Source organism: Diospyros lotus, chromosome 7 (assembly GCF_014633365.1).
Source record: "Diospyros lotus cultivar Yz01 chromosome 7, ASM1463336v1, whole genome shotgun sequence".
Lineage (NCBI taxonomy): Eukaryota > Viridiplantae > Streptophyta > Magnoliopsida > Ericales > Ebenaceae > Diospyros > Diospyros lotus.
Window position 1 is genome coordinate 37,634,919 of NC_068344.1, and position 21,577 is coordinate 37,656,495.

Genomic DNA, 21,577 nt, shown 5'->3' on the forward strand with positions numbered 1-21,577 from the left:
ATTTAACCCACTTGACCACTTTCACAAATTGATCTAGTGCCAACTGCTTGTTTATGATTACATCGAATTCTCAGTTTCACACACATGATAACCTAAAGCTTGAGAGTATGTAATGAGACAATGTTGTTCTACAACTCCATATACTTCAATGATCAAAGCCTGCAAAACAAACACAAAAGTGCTCTATTTTTTTCTCAAAACTCTTTGTTTATACACAAAAGGTAAAACATGGCAACATTAAGGAAGCAATATCCTGCTGCTTAGATTAGATGGTTGAAATTATAGATCACGCGTAAAACTAAGTTCATATACAAATTATACGTTCATGCATCAAGGAAATGCCTGTTTATCAATCTCATTAAAGAAAGCAAAGGCCTTTTCATGTGAGAGCAAAAAGTTAAACATGAATCAGGTCGTGCTGACTAGAGACCAGAAGAACCAGAAGAACAAAAAATGCTTAGACATCAAGTTAATAAAGTTACCCAAAGCCATTGCAACTGCATATGGATCTTTTGTGGCTAACTCAGACAGAATTTCCAAAGAATGCCTCACAGCAACTGGATCAGCAAATGAAACTCTGCACTTATAAGTAAGATAAGTTTAAAAGCTACCAACGAAGTTAAAGAAGCACCATCCAGTTTACAATCACAGTAAGCCCAACTATAAGCAATGTAAACAGCCCCAGAGTAGGTTCAAGTTTCACTAGTGTCTTTTTTCTTTATTTCTGTTTTTCTTTTTTCTTTTCTTCTGATAGCCGTGACACCGTCCCAATATTACATCTGATACATGAACCCTGCATCTCACACCCCACGCACCAATTATCTAACTTCTAGGCTATGCAAGGAAGACAAAGCTAATTTAACTGGGCATAATTTAAACTTATAGGCTCCAATTTCCTTTTATTCCAATTGAAAGCTTCTATTTTCCCAAGAGACTGGACAAGCAGAAATTGATGAGTAGCTCTAAAATATGAATGCAAATAGTTTCAAGGATAATATAGCCTATCAGATTAAACATCTAGTCAGTATAGAAGCTTCAATTACCATCAGTTTAAAGTAATGTTTGAAAGAGCATTGAAAGAAAAATGACAACTTTTATATAGGCATATGATGGCAACAAAAACGTCAAATATAGTGGAGTTCATAACTGATTTATAACTGTTTCAATAAGGAAAATTCACATGGAAATATAGACAAAAACAATTGTTGCAATAACCTTTATGACAGAAATGGAAGTTATTTCCACATAAGGACAAAAGAAAATTGCAAATTTTCTGGTACAAATTAGAATTTTAGCAATCAAAGTTAGAATAGTAACAAAAGTCTTGGACATATCATAATATTAGACAAGAAAACAGGTCTGGTCTTTGTTAAGAAAAAAAATAAAAGAGCACCATACCAAATAGATAAATAAAAGAAGTTACATACTTCAAAGAAAAATATCTTGCAAAGGAATAGTTTCACTCATTTATCAAGCATAATAAGTTAAAAATGAGCAGACTTACAATAGTCAATCTAGTTTAAATCTTTTAGTGGCAATCAAGATATCAAAACAGGGCAACAGAATTTATTGACAAGATAAGCAACTGAAGGCAGAATCTATGCTAATTTGCAAAGTAGCTTTAAACAACTGATGAGAAATGATGGCCCAAATTATATACCATTACGTGTCAAGACGTGATTAGTTTCCAGCACATTTTAACCTGATAAATTTAACATGTGACCAACTGAATTTTTTGTTTAAATGGTTTAACTCTTGAAAACTGAGAACAGAAAGGAAAAACACTAACCCCTGTACAGAACGATGGAGAAACGCCGGATTTCCTGGATCTAGAGGCAGTCTTCGCAAAGCACTTAGAGCAGCATATTGCAAATTACTCCTGATAATGAACTGATAATTTGATTTGCATGAGACAGAGAGAGAGAGAGAGAGAGAGAGAGAGAGTTAATTTTACTTAAACTGCATAACTGCTGTAAGTATGAAGATGCAACCATCACATCACACACACACACAGATTCATTAGGACATGTAATAGTAAAAATTGAGGGTGAGAAGAGTGTTGCACATGATCGTGCAAGAAAGGGAAAATGAAAAAAAGAAATATCAAGTTTGGAATCATGTGCTTAATAATAAAATTAAAAACTGAAGTCTAGAGTGAACCCAAATCATGCCCAATTCTAACAAGCAGGACATTAATAAGAACAAGTTGGGCAATCAAAATAAATGTCAAATCACAACTGTTTGACAGTTGTAAATCTAATAATTATACCTCTTTATCACCACCTTTTGCACCAAAGATACCTTTCTTTCGTTTCTGAGGTTCATCAGCCACCTGCAAAATGGGAATAAACAAAGTTGCAAACACCACCTCTGAAGTTTTTTCTCTCTTTCTTTTTTTTTTTTTTTTGTTTACCAAAAGAAAGAAACAAAGATGCTGAAACCACAAGTTCTTTTTCAACAAATAAGCAAAAAAGAATTACAAAATAAGAAATTGCAACGGTCAACTTTGTCTTTGTGGATACATCAGTAATCAAAACAAAATTATCATTAAGTAGCAGAAGACCAAATATCTTTTTGTCTGGATGAGCTGTTATGATGTCCTGTTTTGTTTTGCTTTTCCTTGTGAGGTCAGCCAGCTGCTGGACAATCTAGCAAGGCTTATTTGTTGGTTCTTTTGTTTCATCTCTTATTACAACAATAACAACATATCCAGCATTTATCCCACTATGTGGGGTCAGATACATGAATTCTAGACTTTCATCTATTCCTGTCTTTTGTCATATCTTCATTGAGATCCATACACTTCATATCAAACTTTAATGTCTCTCCCAAAGTCTTCTTGGGTCTGCCTCTACCTCTTTTTTTGACTAATTATTCCATTTCATCAACTCTCCTCACAAGAGCGTCTCTTGGTCTCCTTCTCACATGACCAAACCATCTTAGTCTAGTCTCTCTCATCTTCTCCTCGATTGGCACTACTCCTACCTTCTTACGAATAACTTCATTTCTAATTTTATCTTTTCTTGTATGGCCGCACATCCATCTTAACATCCTCATCTCCGCTACACTCGTTTTTTGCTCATACTGGTATTTGACTGCCCAACATTCTGAGCCATACAGCAAGACTGGTCTTATAGCTGTCCTATAGAATTTTCCTTTCAGTTTTAATGAGATTTTACTATCACAAAACACCCCTGATGCATTTCTCTATTTTAGTCAACCTGCCTTAATTCTATGTGCGACATTCTCGTGAATTTCTCCATCTTTTTGAATCACAGATCCCAAATATCGAAAATGGTCTTTTCTTTGTAAGATTGGTCTTCCAATTTTATTATAACATCATCCACTCTTACATTCTTGCTAAATTTACATTCCATATATTCTGTTTTCTTTCTACTTAATTTAAATCCCTTAAATTCTAAATTGTTTCTCCATAACTCAAGCTTAATGTTCACTCCTTCTTTTGTTTTATCCACCAACACTATGTCGTCTACAAATAGCATACACCATGGCACCTCTATCTGAATATCTTTAGTGAGTTTATTCATTACTAGAGCAAATAAGTATGGACTTAGTGCAGAACCTTGATACAGTCTCATTGTAGTTGTAAACAGTTCAATATCCCCTCCACATGTTCTGACCCTTGCCTCTATTACAACAACAACAACATATCCAGCCTTTATCCCACTATGTGGGGTCGGCTACATGAATTCTAGACTTCCATGTATTTCTATCTTTTGTCATATCCTCATTTAGATCCATATATTTCATATCAAATTTTAATGTCTCTCCCAAAGTCTTCTTGGGTCTACCTCTACCTCTTTTTGTGACTAATTGTTCCATTTCATCAATTCTCCTCACAGGAGCGTCTCTTAGTCTCCTTCTCACATGACCAAACCATCTTAGTCTAGTCTCTCTCATCTTCTCCTCGATTGGCACTACTCCGACCTTATTACGAATAACTTCATTTCTAATTTTATCATTTCTTGTATGCTCGTACATCCATCTTAACATCCTCATCTCCGCTACACTTGTCTTTTGCTCATGCTGGTATTTGACTGCCCAACATTCTGAGCCATACAGCAAGACTGGTCTTATAGCTGTCCTATAAAATTTTCCTTTCAATTTTAATGGGATTTTACCATCACATAACACCCCCGATGCATTTCTCCATTTTAGCCAACCTGCCTTAATTCTATGTGCGACATTCTCGTGGATTTCTCCATCTTTTTGAATCACTGATCCCAAATATCGAAAATGGTCTTTTCTTTGTAAGATTTGGTCTTCTAATTTTATTATAACATCATCCACTCTTGCATTTTTACTAAATTTGCATTCCATATATTCTGTTTTCTTTCTACTTAATTTAAATCCCTTAGATTCTAAATTGTTTCTCCACAACTCAAGCTTAGTGTTCACTCCTTCTTTTGTTTCATCCACCAACACTATGTCGTCTGCAAATAGCATACACCATGGCACATCTGTCTGAATATCTTTAGTGAGTTCATCCATTACTAGGGCAAATAAGTATAGACTTAATGCAGAACCTTGATGCAGTCCTATTGTAGTTGTAAATGGTTCAGTATCCCCTCCGCATGTTCTGACCCTTGTCTCTACACCATGATACATGTCCTTAAGGGCTTGTATATAGGCTATTTTGACTCCTTTCTTCTCTAAAACCCTCCATAATACTTCTCTAGGGACCCTATCATAAGCCTTTTCTAGATCTATAAACACCATATGCAGGTCCTTCTGATGATCTCGATACCTTTCCATTAGACGCCTCAGTAAATATATAGCTTCCATTGTTGACCTACCAGGCATGAAACCAAACTGATTTTCTGACACCTTTGTTTCCTTTCTGAGCCTCTGCTCTATTACTCTCTCCCAGAGTTTCATGGTATGACTCATTAACTTAATTCCTCTATAATTTTCACAGTTTTGAACATCTCCTTTGTTCTTCTATATAGGAACCAAAGTACTCTTCCTCCACTCATCTGGCATCTTTTTTGATTTAAGGATGGCGTTAAATAATTGCGTTAGCCAGGAGATGCCCTCTTCTCCCATGCATTTCCATGCTTCTATTGGTATATTATATGGTCCCACTGCCTTATGATTTTTCATCTTTTTTAATGCTTGCCTTATTTCATTTGAACTTATGCGTCGATAGAATGTGTAGCTCACATTCCCTTCGGAGTTACTAAGATGTCCCAACCTAACTCTTGTGTCACCACCATCATTGAATAATTTTGTGAAATACTCCTTCCATCTCTCCTTAATCGCTCCCTCATTTACTAAAACATTTTGATTGATCTTTTATGCATTTCACTTGATTTAAATCCCGTGTTTTTCTTTCTCTTGCTTTAGCTAATTTATATATATCCCTTTCTCCATCTTTTGTATCAAGTCGTTTATATAGATTCTCATATGCTTTTGACCTTGCTTCACTAACAGCTCTTTTTGCTGCCTTTTTTGCTTCTTTATAATTTTTTTGATTTTCTTCATTGTTGCATTGATATACCGCCTTATAGCAAGTTTTCTTATTTTTAATTTTCAATTGTACCTCTTCATTCCACCACCAAGACTCCTTAAGGTTAGGGGCTCTACCATTTGTCTCTCCAAGGACTACCTTTGCTGTGCTTCGCAGAGCATTAGCCATTTCTTTCCACATTTAGTTTGTCTGTCTTTCTCCATTCCATTCCCTTCTACCCCTTAATTTTTCTTTGAAGATTAGTTGTTTCTCCCCTTTTAAATTCCACCATCTGATTCTTGGATTTTGTTTTATGTGATTTTTTCTCTTCCAATTTCTTACTTGGACGTCAAGTACTAGAAGTCTATGTTGAGTAGTCAAACACTCTCCCGGTATCACCTTACAATCCCTACAACATAACCGATCCTCTTGTCTCATGAGGAAGTAATCTATTTGGGTGCTTGAGGTGATATTTTTATATGTGATTAAGTGTTCGTCCCATTTTTTGAACCTAGTATTGGTTATAATGAGCCCATATGCCATAGCAAAATCTAGGATAGATTTACCCTCATTATTAATTTCCCCGAATCCATACCCTCCGTGTACCTCTCTATATCCGTTTCCGTCTCTACCCAAGTGCCCATTTAAGTCACCTACTATAATCACTTTCTCTCCTCTTGGTATCATTTGTATGAGTCCCTCTAGGTCCTCCCAGAATTTTGCTTTTATCTCATCACCTAACCCCGCTTGTGGTGCATATGTACTAAAGATATTCATAGTCATTCTTCCTAGACTAATCTTCACCATAATAATCCTATCCCCTATTCTCTTTACATCCACTACCTCATCTATTAAGCTTTTATCCATAATAATCCCTACTCCATTTTTCGCTCGATCAGTTCCTGTGTACCATATTTTATATCCAGCTTCTGATAAAATTTTTGCTTTTTTCCCTACCCATCTATCTCGTCTCTTGAAAGCACATAATATTAATTTTTCTCCTAATCATCACATCCACCACTTCCATAGCTTTGCCTGTTAATGTTCCTATATTCCATGACCCAATCCTTAATCTATGATTTTGTTTTTGGCCTTGACTTTGGATTTGATTTTGTTTTTGGCCTTGACTTTGAATTTGATTTTGTTTTTTATTTTGGTTTTGGTTTTGGTTTTGATTTTGATTTTGGTTTTGATTTTGGACTAGCTTCTTTACCTGCATCCGTCCAAGCAAATGCGGGAACCCTTGCTCATTTATCACTACATCCGGGCGCCGATGCAGCGGCCCTATCTCACTTGTCACTACACGGGGGCAGTGAAGCGCGTCGCTATGAAGGGTTACGCCCACGCCCAAACGATTTTTCATAATTTGTCTAGAGTTCATGTTTTAGATCCAACTAAGTTTTACGTTGGCTGTCGGCTACCTAACACAACTAGTGACGATTTTTCATAATAAGGAGAACCTAGTGACCATTTTGGTTCTATACCTGTCATTACTAGAAAGAAAAAAAGCAAGCAATAGCAAAAGAAGTTACCCTTGGGACAAGAATATAACAAACAACTAGCAAAGTTGAACGGGTCACTTCAATTTCCTCAAAAGTGTTCTATATCCAAAACAAAATAGAAAGAGAAAACTCCACAACCATGCAACATCTTAGAAGACCAAATAAATTCACTGCGTAAATACATCTCCTGAAAAACCAGACTTTTGCTTATTATTTCAACCTGAAAAGGTCTTATTTGCGAAAAGAAAGAATTTCATAAAATCATCCTAAAATACAGTAATGAAGGCTAATTAGTTCAAGAAATCAAGAAACTTATCCTAGCTTAATGTCGTTACCAAATGAAACTGTGCAAATTTTCTTTTCTACTGCTTCGAGATTTATGCCTTACCACCATAGTTAAAGGTTAAAAAACTAGAATAACAATAATAGATACATACTTGGCAATCCTAATTCAACTCATTACTTCAAGTTGACCCTGAGATCTTGTGTTACCACATCTACACCATTAGTTTTCCAGTTAGTACCTCCAGGAATATCTGGATTTTAATTTCTGCCCCTTCCAAGCTTTTCTCTCTATGTTTTCTTGCTACTCAACTTCCACCTAATCCATTGCCAATATTCTCTGGACATTTATGAAATGATCATGCAAAATGCACCATCAATGTATCATGCAAAATGTATTGCCAATCCATAGGGTAGAGAACTGTCAGATCACCGATCTGATAGGAGGAGTTTTGGGTGAAGAAGGGAAAATAGAGGGAAAAGAAGAAGACGAGAGAGAGAAAAAAGAGCGAGAGAGAGAAATTAAGAGGGAAATTTGAAGAATCAGTAATTTGAATTTCATTAGATGCCAACCCAACAACCAGAACTTTGTTTTTAAGGAGTTCTCAGCTGAATGTATTGGCGCCAAAGTCTGTTACAGCAGCCGAGCACCTGCCAGCGCCTAAACACCCGCCATTTCCCTATTTACCCTTACAATCTCTTCTTTATTACAATCTGGTGACCTAGGTACATGACATTTATTCCCCCCTTTGAGTGATTTCTTGTCCTCAAGAAATGGGTAACAGATTTGCTGAATTGGGAAATCGCCTGAGGAGGTCTAGAAGATATTCCCAGGTATTGTTATCCGGGTGGAGAGACGACCATTGCACCAGCACTTGGGTCAAACGCAGTCTTGATGGTAGATGACTCTCTTATCCAAGATGGCTACTGGAGCCACCGTAGGGGCTTCCTCTTCCACAATAGATGGTAACTCTTGACTGGCCACATGATTCCCAATGAATTTCTTCAGTAATGAAACATGGAATACTGGATGTATATGTGTGCCAGCTGGTAGTTGTAGTTTGTAGGCAACCTTCCCAATTCTAGCGACGATGGGATAGGGCCCATAAAACTTCGGACTTAGCTTCGAAAGCAGCTGCTTGGACAGTGACTTTAGGTAGGCTGAATTGAGTTTCAAATACACTCGGTCCCCAAGTTCAAACTCCCTATCCGTTCTCCTCCAATCAATCATTTGTTTCATACGATTCTGAGCTTTGGCCAGCTCAGTTTTGAGAACTTGCAGATTGTGTTGGCGGCTATGCAAGTAATCATCCACAGCTGTGACTGTAATGGGGTCATTGACTGCTGGAAGTAGATTAGGTTTGAACCCATACAAGGCTTCAAAAGGAGTCATGTTAATGGAACTATGGTGGCTGGAGTTATAGCACCATTGAGCCAATGCCAGTCATTTGTGCCATTCCTTGGGTCGGAGGAAGCAGAAACATCTCAGATATGTTTCAAGGCATTGGTTGACTCTTTCCGACTGACCATCCGTTTCAGGATGGTAGGCTGTCGACATGTGAAGCTTGGACCCTAGAAACTTCATCAATGTTTGCCAAAAGAGACTGGTAAACACTTTGTCTCTGTCAGAAACAATAGACTGGGGAACTCCATGTAAATTAACCACTCTGTCCATAAAAACTCGGGCTACTTCTTGAGCAGAAAATGGATGAGAGAGGCCTAAGAAACGGCTGAACTTTGTGAGACGATCCACCACCACCAAAATACAATCCTTACCTTCCGACCTTGGTAAACCTTCTACAAAGTCCATGGTAATGTCTACCCATGCTTGAGTTGGTACTCTAAGGGGCTGTAGGAGTCCAGGTCGCGCAATGGTTTCAAGTTTACACCGTTTGCATATATCGCAATTAAGTACAAATTCCATGACATATTTCTTCAAGTTAGGCCAGTAAAATACCTGTTTCACCTTCCTGTAAGTATTTTGAATGCCTGAATGTCCCCCAATGGCCGATTCATGCAATGTTTGAAGGATTCTCTTCCTTAGCACGCCACAATCCCCAATCACCAGGCAGCCTTGATACCGCAGTAACCCATTAGTCATAGTGTACCCTGGCTTGCCTCCTCCACCTATGCTTAATTGTTCCACTAATTGTTGAATCCAGTTTCCCATGACATAACTAGCAACAACTTCTTGATACCAATCCGGTACCATTGCAGTGATAGCGGCAGCTGAACCTTCTTCAAAACAGCAGGAGAAAGCATCCGCTGCCACATTTTCCTTTCCCCTTCGGAATTGAATCGCATAATCGAGGCCCATCAGCTTGGCCATTCCCTTTTTCTGAAGGTGTGTATGCAGCCGTTGCTGAAGAAGAAATTTAAGGTTCTCATGATCTGTTTTAATAATAAATTAGCCTGCTTCTAAGTAATGTCTCCATTTCTCTACTACCATAAGCACCGCTAGTAATTCTTTGTCATAAACACTGAGGCCTTGGTGTCTTGCGGATAAGGCCTGGCTTAGGAACGCAAGTGGTCTGCCATCTTGAACAAGAACTACTCCCACTCCTGAATTGCTAGCATCTGTTTCCAGAATAAATGATTTGTTAAAATCAGGAAGTCCTAGTGTAGGTACCTCACTGACGGCCTTCTTCAGTTGTTCAAAAGCTCGATCAGCCTTGTCGTCCCACTGGAAACCATCTTTCTTCAACAATTCAGTGAGAGGTTTGCTTATTACTCCATAGTTTCGTACAAAACGTCAATAATATCATGCTAAACCAAAGAAGCCGCACAAGGCCTTGACACTAACAGGTTTCGGCCAACCAGTCATGGCCTCTATTTTCTTTGGGTCGGTACTAACCCCAGCTGCTGAAATAATATGCCCCAAGTACTCTATCTGCTGTTGGGCAAAGGCATATTTGGATCCTTTGATATATAGCTGATTGAATTGAAGGACTTGAAATGCAACCCTAAGATGGTTCAAATGTTTAGAAAATGTTGGGCTATAGAAGAGAATATCGTCAAAGAATACCAACACAAATTTTCTGAGATAGGGTTCAAATATGTGATTCATCAAGGCTTGAAATGTGGCTGGGGCGTTGGTTAGTCCGAAAGGCATGACTGTAAACTCATAGTGGCCGTGGTGGGTTTGAAAAGCTGTTTTGTGAATGTCTTTTGGGTCCATCCGAATCTGATGGTAACCAGATCTTAAATCCAGCTTGGAAAAAAACCGTGGCATATCTAAGTTCGTCTATTAAATCTTCAATAATAGGGATGGGAAATTTGTCTGTGACAGTGATGGTGTTGAGCTGCCAATAATCAATACAAAAGCGCCATGTGCCATCTTTCTTTTTAACTAGAAGAAAGGGAGAAGCAAAAGGGCTCTTGTTGGGTCGAATGAGAGAATTGGCTAACATTTCCTTCACCATTTTCTCAATTTCAGATTTGAGTTTTGGTGGATATCGGTAGGGTCTAATATTGATGGGAACTAAGTTGGGTTAGAGGTTTATAGAGTGGTCAAAGGGTCGGTACGGAGGTAGTTTGTTAGGTTCTGCAAATAAGTCCTGGAATTCAATCAACAATAAATCTAGGGATTCCAGATCACGTACCTACCACGGTAATGGATGCTCACTACCATGGAACAACCTGCACTGCCTGCTCACCTCCTCATGGTCCTCGTCTTCGCAGTAGGTCTCAATCGAGAACAGTTGGGCTACTTGGGCTATTTTATACTTGAACAGCTTTTGTAACTTCTTACCCGTGATCATCTTGCAAATTCCATTCTCCACATTCCCTTGTAGCGTCACTCTCCGACCATCCTTCTCCATTGTTACCTCCATTTTGTTGAAATCAAAACTGATTGGACTCACGCCTTTCATCCAATCGATTCCCAGCACTATGTGGCACCCCCCGAGTTTCAACAATCTCAAATCAGCTTTAAAGGTTTCGCCCTACATCATCTAGCAAAATCCTAAGCAAGCTAATCTACTTAGGACCTTACTCCCATTAGCAACTGTTACCACAAGTGGTTGAGTGTTCAAGAGTTCGCATTTTAGCTTCCTTGCAATTCCCTCATCAATAAAACTGTGGATACTCCCACTATCAATCAACACCATGAGAGTGCTATCATGAGATCTTCCTTCAACCTTAATGATCTTACTGCCTGTCATTCCTTTAATTGCATGCAGCGAGATAGCCCCGTTATCTTCCTCTCCCAACTCCTCTGCTAACGTGAGTGTGTCTCCTTCATCCTCATTATCCATATCCCCTCCTTCCAACAAGAGGAGTTGTCTCTTGCACTGATGCCTTGGAGTGTATCTGTCTCCACACCGATAGCAAAGTCCTGTCGGCCTCCGGTGTTCCCATTGCTTAACACTTTGTTGTCCTGAAGAAGAACTAGCCAGAAACTTAGCTCTCTCCTTCGATCTAACCATTTCCTTTCCCGGCACCCTTCCTCCTGAAAAATTTGCTCTGTAGGCATTCCCTCTACCTTGAGTCCTCTATTTTCTCAGCAAAGCCTCCATAGTTAATTCTTGCAGCAATGCATCTTCCGTAGCCTCTTGCATAGTACGGGGCCGCATCATCTTCACCATAGATCTAATATCATCATTCAGGCCGCTTATGAAACTAGATACGAAGTATTCCTCCGTCATGTACAGATTCCCACTGAGCATTAACGACTTCAATTCCTCAAATCGAAACTGATATTCTTGCACTGTACCTCTCTGCTTCAACTTATTAAATTCTTCTACTATATCCACTGTACCTTTCGCCAAACCTCTCGCATAATTCTCTCACAAATTCTTCTCAATTGTGATCACCTCGCACGCCAGACCATCCCTGGAACCAAATATCACCTACATTGTTCAAAAATGCATCGGCTAGAGTGACTCGCTGGTCATCCGCTACTCGATGAATGTTAAACAATTTCTCGCACCTTCTAATCCACCATCGTGGCTTCGATTCATCAAAAACCGACAATTCCAGCTTTGGCACTGGAAAATCCCTAAGTCCGAAATTGGCCGAAGCTTCCGGTCTCCTTTCCATTCCCAATTCTCCTGCACCGATTGGATCGCCTCCCAATTCCGAAGGCTCAACCACTCTCTGTCCCACTCCAATACCTAGTAGTATTGGATTCGAATGTTCCCGAGGAGGAAAATCAGGTGAAATTCGTACCTGAGCTTGATTCGAAAACATCAACATGAATTGCTGCATTTGTTCGCGAACCATGTTACTCTATTCTCGCATCTCCATCCGGATTTGGTTGCGCATATCTCCTTGCAGTCGATCCGCCGTAACCTCCAATCTCTTATCTACAATGGTATCCTCCATGGATCCCATCCACTGCTGTACTTCCAACACTGTCGCTGACACTTGTTGTAGCTGTAGTTCCATCTGCTTCATGCGAGTACCATCGGCCATCGTAATGATAATGGGCGAATGCCAGGAAAGTGCTCTAATACCACTTTGTTAGATCACTGATCTGATAGGAGGAGTTTTAGGTGAAGAAGGGAAAATGGAGGGAAAAGAAGATGATGAGAGAGAGAGAGAAATTAAGAGGGAAATTTGAAGAATCAGTAATTCGAATTTCATTAGATGCCAACCCAACAACCAGAACTCTGTTTTTAAGGAGTTCTCAGCTGAATGTATTGGCGCCAAAGTCTGTTACAGCAGCCGAGCACATGCCAGCGCCTAAACACCCGCCATTTCCCTATTTACCCTTACAATCTCTTCTTTATTACAATCTGGTGACCTAGGTACATGACAAAAACTATAAAACTCCCTTCACAGTTAATACACATGTATACACCCCATTCACCACACGTGAATAATGAATGAAATGGACAAGGAAGAAATTCTAATTGTTAGTTCAAAGGCTACAGATTAGAAGAGTATATAGAGTTACTTTCTTCTTTTTTGGGGGGGAAAATTAATCAATTTAACCAATGGTGGATTTCATGTAAAATATTAAATCAACAAACTACTAGCATTCATAGACAAGCCATTCAGAAAATAGAGGAACTGAGTAGAACATAAAAGGCTGAACATCGTCAATTTGAAACTGTTTTGACTTTAAGAAAACATATTTACAAGAAGGTAATATGGCTTGGTTATGTGAGAAGAAAAACCAATAGAGGCTCCTATGCAGAGAGGGGATGGAATGGAACAAGTATTTTGCAAAGTATGGGAAGACCAAGAAAAACTATTTGGGAGACTCTTAGGGATGATATTAGTTATATAAGGGTCTTGGCCTTATATAAAATAAGGCCATAGATAAAAAAGGACTAACAAGATAAAATTCATGTAGCTCCCCACATATGGTGGGATTAAGGCTAGATATGTTGTTGTTGTTCTATATTTACAAGCCTTTCACAAAGATTGTTCTTGAGCTAGTTTATTGGAATAGAGCTCTAATACCCCCAAGGAATTCTAATAATTAATACTTCTATTGAGGATAAGATGTGTAAGACACGATTAAAATAATTTGTTCATGTAAGAAGAAAACCAATAGAAGTTCTGGTGAGGAGAGTAGATGAAACGAAAGAAACTAACGAAAAGGCAGAGGAAAACCAAGAAAAACTTAGTAGGGAACTCTTAGGTATGATATGAATTACAAGGTCCTTACAGAAAATATGGTCATAAATAGAGATAATTGCCAAGCGAAAAATTTATATATAGCCAATGCCATCTGTGATATTAAGCTTACAAAATTTCGTATGCGGAAGTGGAACTAAAAGAGGAACTTGACTGCTTAACTTATCCCAATCAAAACAACAAATTAAAACAATTAAACAACAATTCAACTCGGTAATAGTTTTGAATAAAAGTTAAAAATTTGATAAGTAAACAAAGATCAAAATTATAATCAATGAAGAAACTACAATAGTTAAAAATTAATAAGCCAAGTTAAAACAGGACAAAGTCTTCTCATTTTTTTCCAAACAACAAATCACCACCCCTATGTACCATAAAATGTTTGGGCACCTTGGACATATCACTTGGGAATTACCATGGTACTATTCAGACATTTTACATGAAGAAAGCCTTGCTGAAATAGTTAACATCAAACTAGAATCAGATAGGCTCCTGATTCCTGGCTCAAGCTTTTGATGGTCTAAGATAATCCCTATACCACATTATGATATTGAACATTCTGTTCCTGAAAGTTGACTTGTTATCACCAGCAAGAAATGGAGAACAAGCTATGTAATAGAAATAGCCTGGGAATGAACCAAAGAGCTCTCTACCTCAACAAACCCCCAGCCCAGCCCAGCCCCCACCTTGACTATTTCCTCCAAATACACAATCAAAAAAGAAAACAGATAAAGAGTTCAAACTACAATGTCTAAAAAGAACAGTGAAGTATAGAATTGTAGCAAAAAATAAATTAAAAAGCTTAGTGCTGGGCACACCTTATCAAGAATGCCAAATACAATCTCGAACAATCTAGACAATACTTCAGAATTGCTTGAAGGAGCATAAGTAAGAGCCTTCAGAGCTTGTAGCCTTCTTGTATGAACTTCAAAGAAAAAACAAAGATAAGAAAATGTCATATCCAACAAATTCAACAATACATGATGCAGAAGAAAAGTTAGGCCAGTAGAGCATAGAAAAAAAAAATGGAAAACTAATGCCGCCTTCCTTCTTGTTCAACTAATTTATATCATTCTTCTAGATAAAAACCAGCCACCTTAATTTTAAAAGATTGCTTTTCCTTCACACACTATAAATACAACTTTCAAATAATGTATACCATCGCCGGGAAAAATTGCAAAAAGAAGAGTCAAAGGAAAATTATTCTTTTAGAAAAAGCTCATAAAAAATATAGCTCTCCCCCAACGTATCTTAGTCAGACTAACTCTCATTATTGCCTGGAAAGCATATGCAAATCCATGACCCACCCAGGAAATGAGAAAAACTAAAATGTAAACTGACATCCCATTGCTCAATTTGTCAAGTTCAAATATGCACTTCACAATAAAACACACAGAGCAGAAAAGGCAGCATGCCCACTTGAAACGAAAAAATAAATTCACAAATGCACTGACACCAGTGCAAGTCTTCAACAATTATAAGCTCAAATACTGCAAAACAACAAAACACAAGAATAACTTGATATCCTAATAGAATACCTTGCATCAATTTTCATAATGTCAAACACAAGCAATTATAAAGAATACACCAAATCTAAGCACTAAGAAAAACAATTATATCAGAAATAATGGAAATAAACATCCCAAATAACCCAAGAAGTAACATACATTCAACATCATCATTTGTGGCCTCCGTACTAAGTCGGTCTAATATTCGAGGAACCACATCAGCACGAGTCACCCCTCCAACAGCATCAATATCAGCTAAAGCATCCCAGTTTGGTGTAGGAATGCCACCACCAGAGCTTAAGCTTTGTGAACCAGTATCTGACAAAATTCTGGCCAAGTAATAGTAGACATATCGTAGAACAGTTCTATCCTCACATTGCTGTCCAAGCTGCAGAATGAAGAGAATATCAACTCAAACCACTTTCTGTTATTGCAGGGTGACATAAGACTTGCAGTTTATTGCACTTCTTGATGCAACATATACCTAATCTTCTAGATCAATATTGCAGGCATAAAATATATAGCTCAATATTGCAGGCACGCCATTTAAAATGTCAATCACTTCAGGTGCAGCTACATTTCACCTCATGACTCCTATGCATCTAGATTGCCTCCAGAATAACTAAAGCTTGCACCATCTGATAAACATCTTAGAGAGTATCAAGATTCCTAAATGAACAACCATATGTAACTGGAAGAATTGAAAATTCGATAAAGGATCTCAGAAGGCAATGTTCAAATTTTGTTAATCGTGATTGTAAATTCATCTTGGAAGGTACAATTGCCTGTCAAGTTATCCCCACCAACTGACAAGGCAATTTTTGAGGAAAAATTAAAAGGGTCCTAGATTGATGCAAGACAACTTGGAAATCAGAAATTCATGCATATAGAGATGGGTCACGAGGGATAGAACAATGAACCTGTTAGTATATAGTGTTTGATATAAGGGTATCTGTGTAAATATGTGTGTATTTTTTATATTCCCACTCTTGTATCCAGTACATATATCATTCTCTAAGGCATATAGTCAATTTGACTAATTTCCACATGGTATTAGAGCCTAACCTTTACTTAAACCCCATTCTTAAAAACATAAGAAAACCCTAACCCTAATCTCAAGTAACAACGCGGCCGCCAACCATCAGTCCTCACTGCCGCCATCGTCAGTCACTGGCCATGTTTCTCTCTTTTGTCAGGCTGTAGTGACCCCCGATTTGCCTCTCTTGTGTTCATTCAAGTCGATTCGACTCTCTAGCGTGATTTTGGTCAATTCCAGCGGCACAGTGGTCCATCGTGAGTTCTTTTTTTACCTTCTCTCTCAGATCCAACGACATCCATAGCATCTCAATCGCCTCCTCTCTCAGATCCAAACATGTTTCTCATATTGGTTCTCAGATCTGCTTGTTTTGTCAAATCTGTTCGTGTACTTAGGTCTGGTTCGATTGCTACGTTCCTACTTGCCACTCTCTTAGATTGGATAATGTTGTCATGTGCAACATTGCATATTCTTCTTGGTGTGGCTGGTTTGGTTGCTGGTTTCCTTGGTTCTTTTCTTGGTTAGGGCTCTCTACAATCCACAATATGACTACACCTGAAGGTACTTCCAGTATTGTTCCTGGTTCTAAATCTAGTGGTTATAGTATGTCTGGTCCTGTGTTCTCAGGAACTCCTACTATCACCACTAAGAACTTGATTGGTGCTAAAAATTATGTGTCCTGGTTGGCCTTTGTTGAGTTATGATTTATGGGGCAAGGCCAAGAGGAGCACTTAACCAAGAAAGCTAATTATCTTCCTATTACTCATCAGGCTCTGTGGAAGAAAATTGATGCCCAACTCTGTAGTTTACTTTGGCAATCTGTTGATCCAAAAATCATTAATATCATCCAGATATACAAGATCTTGTTATACTTTCTAAACCTGGGTATGTAAGCTTTACACCAATGACATCTCTCGATTTTATACTGTGGTCAATAATATTGTCAATTTGAGGCAACAAGATACGGACATGCAGACCTTTCTTGGCTAGATTCAGGGTCTTATGGAGGAATTTTAGGAATTGATGCCTATTATCACCACTGCTGCTGAACAACGAACTCAACAGGACAAATTCTTTACAGTCCTTACTTTATCAACCATTAGATCTAACCTCATATTTGTCGACAAAGTTTAGCTAGTGAGACTGTTCCATCCATAGATGATGTCTTTTCTCGACTGTTGCAAGTGTCCTATTCTTTTCCTAGCCTTGTGGAGTCTGTTCCCACCAACCACTCTGTCTTAGCCTCTCACACTAGTGGTAGAGTAAGTCATGGAAGTAATCACAGTGGTGGGGGGCGTGGTAACCGTCTACATTGTACTTATTGTAATCGTGTTGTCCATACACGAGATTGCTACTACTCTCTTCATGGGAAACCCCAACCATTGCTAATATTGCTCAAACTGGCTGTAATGGTGTATCTAATTCTAATGTTAACTTATCCGACAGATCCTCATCTTGTACTATTTCCCTATCTTATGCTGATTATCATGAGTTCCAACAATTTCAGGCATCCAAACAGCCTTCATCTTCATCGTTTGTTGCACATGTTGCTTACACTAGTAATTCCATTGCTTGTGTTTCTCAATCTACCTTACTTGGCCCTTGGATTTTAAATTCTTGTGCATCTGATCATATCTCTTGTAATCCCTCTCTTTTTACTCAAATTAACTATCATGGGTCTCTTCCGACTATTACCTTGATAGATGGTTCCCAATCACCAGCCAAAGGTCTTGGACATGCCCAACCTCTTCCCTTGCTGCCCTTCTTATGTTCTATACATGCCTGAGTACCCATTTAATTTTATCTCCATTATTCAGCTTACTCGCACTCTTAATTGCTCTGTTACTTTTGTTGTTGATTCAGTTCTTATGCAAGACCAAAGTTCGGGACAAACAACTAGTACAAGATATGAGTCACGAGGGCTTTACCATCTTACTCCACATCCATCCTCTCTTCTCACCACCACCACGAATTCACCTACTCTTATTCATGGTCAATTAGGACATCCTAATCTCTCTACGCTTCAAAGGATGGTCCCTAGTCTTTGTCTTTTTTGGTTTACATTCCTTAGAATGTGAGTCATGTCAATTAGGGAAACATACTCGTACTTCTTTTTCGAGTCATGTCAATAAGAAAGCTAAGTCTCCATTTTCGATTATTCATTCTGATGCATGGGGTCCAAGTCGTGTTTGTTCACCTTTGGGATTTCGGTATTTTGTAACTTTCATTCATGATTACTCTCATTGTACTTGGTTACCTCCATTGATGTTACCTTCTTTGAGATTACCCCATTCTTCTCTTCCATCAGCTCAGACTTCTCTTCTACTCTTTCTATTCCTTATTTTGATGTCCTTCCGACTCCAAATTCTATTGGCTCCTTAGCCTCTACCCTAGCTCCACCATTGCAAACTTATCATTACCGCCCTCAACCTCATCACGAGGATACACCTACCTTGGATGTTCTTGTTGACTCATCTCCTCCATTGTCACTTTACTTTTGTTTCCTCACTCTACTGTGTCTCTTCCTAAGAACATTAGTGAGGCTCTTCTCATTTGGGGAGGCAATAGCTATGCTTGATGAAATCACTGCTTTCGATTCTTTTGGTACTTGAGACCTTGTCCCACTGACTCTCGGTAAGTCCACTATTGGGTGTACATTGTTAAGGTTGGTCTCCATTGCTAGGTTGATCGATTAAAAGCACGCTTGGTCGCCAAAGGTTATACTCAAATTTTTAGCTTGGATTATGGTAATACATTTTCTCATATTGCTAAGATTTCTTCCATTCAGTTGTTTCTTTATATTGCTGCCATTCGGCATTAGCCTCTTCATCAGCTGGACATTAAAAATGTTTTTCTCCACAGTGACTTGCAAGAGAAAGTGTCCATGGAGCAACCTCCTAGATTTGTTGCTCAAGGGGAGTCTAGATTGGTATGTTGATTACGCCGATCACTTTATCATCTAAAACAGTCTCCACGTGCTTAGTTTGGACGGTTTAGTACAATTATACAGCAATTTTGCATGACCCAAAGTGAGGCAACTCACTCTATTTTCTATCATCATATCGCATCCCATCTATGCATTTATTTAATTGTATATGTGGATGACATAGTCATTACTAGGGATGATCAAGAAGTAGCTAACTCAAAAGGTATTACTCAATTAATTGTCTATGTGGATGACAGGTATTACTCAACTAAAACAACATATGTTTCATCACTTTCAAACCAAGGATTTGGGCAAATTAAGATCCTTCCTTCCAAGGAGTAGAGGTAGCTAACTCAAAAGGAGTGGTGTTTACATCTTACAAAGGAAATATGCTATATATATCCTTGAAGAAACAAGTATGTAGGATTCAAAACTAGTGGACACTCTGATGGATCCAAATGTCAATGTTAAAAGGTTTGCCTAAAATTAGACTTATGGCTAGGAAGTCAGAAAGAATACGAGGATGAAGCGATTAAAGACCGGTTTCTAGAAGAGATTAGGCGTTATGTAACGATAATTGTCACATAATTTGTCTATTTTTGTTTCCTTGTATTTCCCGCCCCTATGTTCTATAAATAGAGGCATGGGGTGTTCCTTTCTTTCTACGAATTCATTGTATCCTGAAGTGAGCGTTGTGTGAGAGAAAAGACTAGTGGTTAGCCTTTGTAATCTTGATGAGAATAGCTCAGTTTATAGAGCTATGAGTGCAGTGCGTTTGTAACCCTTTTACATTCAAGATAGTGGAAACCTAAAGCCCTAACAGTCTGGATGTAGGATCTACCTATTCAAGGTGATCTGAATCAAGATAAAACCCGATGTTCTTTGTGTGTTTGTGTTGCTTTTCTATTTTATCCTATTTTTGTTTATTCTGTGAGGATTCTTGTGTCATCTCTTAAGGGTTGAGTGCGAGTGTGTGAAGCGGGAATTGTGGCAACAGTAAAACTTCTACCAGGACAAGGGCAGTTATTACCTAATCCTAGTAGATACAAGAGACTTGTTGGAAAACTAAACTATCTCACAATTACTCAACTGCATATTTACTTTACAGTGAATGTTTGTAGTCAATTTCTAGATTCACCATGTGATAGCCATCGAGATGCTATTGTCTAGATTCTCAAATATATAAGGGGAGCCCTGGGAATAGGATTGTTATATACTAATAGGGGAAGTGTTCAAATTGTTGGTTATATAGATGCAGATTGGCCAGGTTCTCCCTCAAACAAACGCTTAACTTCTAGGTATTGCATTCTTATTGATGGGAATCTAATACCTTGGAAAAGTAAGAAGCATAGTGTAGTTACAAGGTCAAGTGCAAAAGTTGAATATCAACCAGTGGCTTTAGGAACCTGCGACTTATATGACTAAAGCAACTTCTTAAGGAGTTGAAATTTGGTGAAGCGAGTTATGTGAAACTTATTTGTGATAACCAGACAACTTTACACATTACTTCTAATCCAGATTTTCATGAAAGAACCAAACACATAAAGATTGATTGCCACTTTGTTAGGGAAAAATTACTTTTAGGAGATATAGCTACTAAGTTTGTTAACTCAAACGATCAATTAGCTAACATGTTTACTAAATCCCTCAAAGTTCTAGAGTGAGTTATACTTGTAACAAGTTGGGTGCAAATGGCATATGCTCCAGCTTGAGGGGGGTGTTAGTATATAGTGTTTGGTATAAGGGTATTTGTGTAAATATGTGTATTTTTGTATATTCCCATCCTTGTATCTAGTATATATATCATTCTCAGAGGCGTATAGTCAATTTGACTAATGCATCTCCACATAACCTAAATAGAAACCTCAGATTTTGGGAATCCTAAATGCTTCCATATCATGTTAGGCTAATTATGAGAATGCAAAACATTATACCTACCAAAAGTAAGAGTTTTCCCTTGAGGCCTCTCCCTCCCCTTGAAGGGTTGCACGACTATGGCAAGAGGAGCACCACCAAGGGGGTGTTTTAGAATGTGTCTACTTGCTTTAAAGTTTCATTATGTAAAACATGAGAGGGGGATGTTTTAGAATGTGTCTGCTTGCTTTAAAGTTTCATTATGTAAAACATGAGAGGGGGATGTTTTAGAATGTGTCTGCTTACTTTAAAGCTTCATAATCTAAAACATGAGAAGCCTTTGAACGAGAAATAGATACCATAATCAAATAAAAGACTATCTCAGTCTTTTAAGTATATACTCAGTGTCAA

At 38.3% G+C, this 21,577-nt stretch overlaps 1 protein-coding gene across 1 annotated transcript in view; it reads right to left on the reverse strand.

Moving 5' to 3' along the window:
- The window catches only part of LOC127805978 (uncharacterized), a 65,809-nt gene that overhangs the window by 42,269 nt on the left and 1,963 nt on the right, over positions 1-21,577 (reverse strand). The window contains exons 5-9 of the mRNA XM_052342855.1: positions 15,510-15,738; positions 14,661-14,767; positions 2,270-2,332; positions 1,790-1,890; positions 483-577 (exon numbers count right to left, since the gene is read on the reverse strand). Coding sequence (XP_052198815.1) covers positions 483-577; positions 1,790-1,890; positions 2,270-2,332; positions 14,661-14,767; positions 15,510-15,738 — 595 coding nt within the window. The remainder of the gene's footprint in view (positions 1-482; positions 578-1,789; positions 1,891-2,269; positions 2,333-14,660; positions 14,768-15,509; positions 15,739-21,577) is intronic.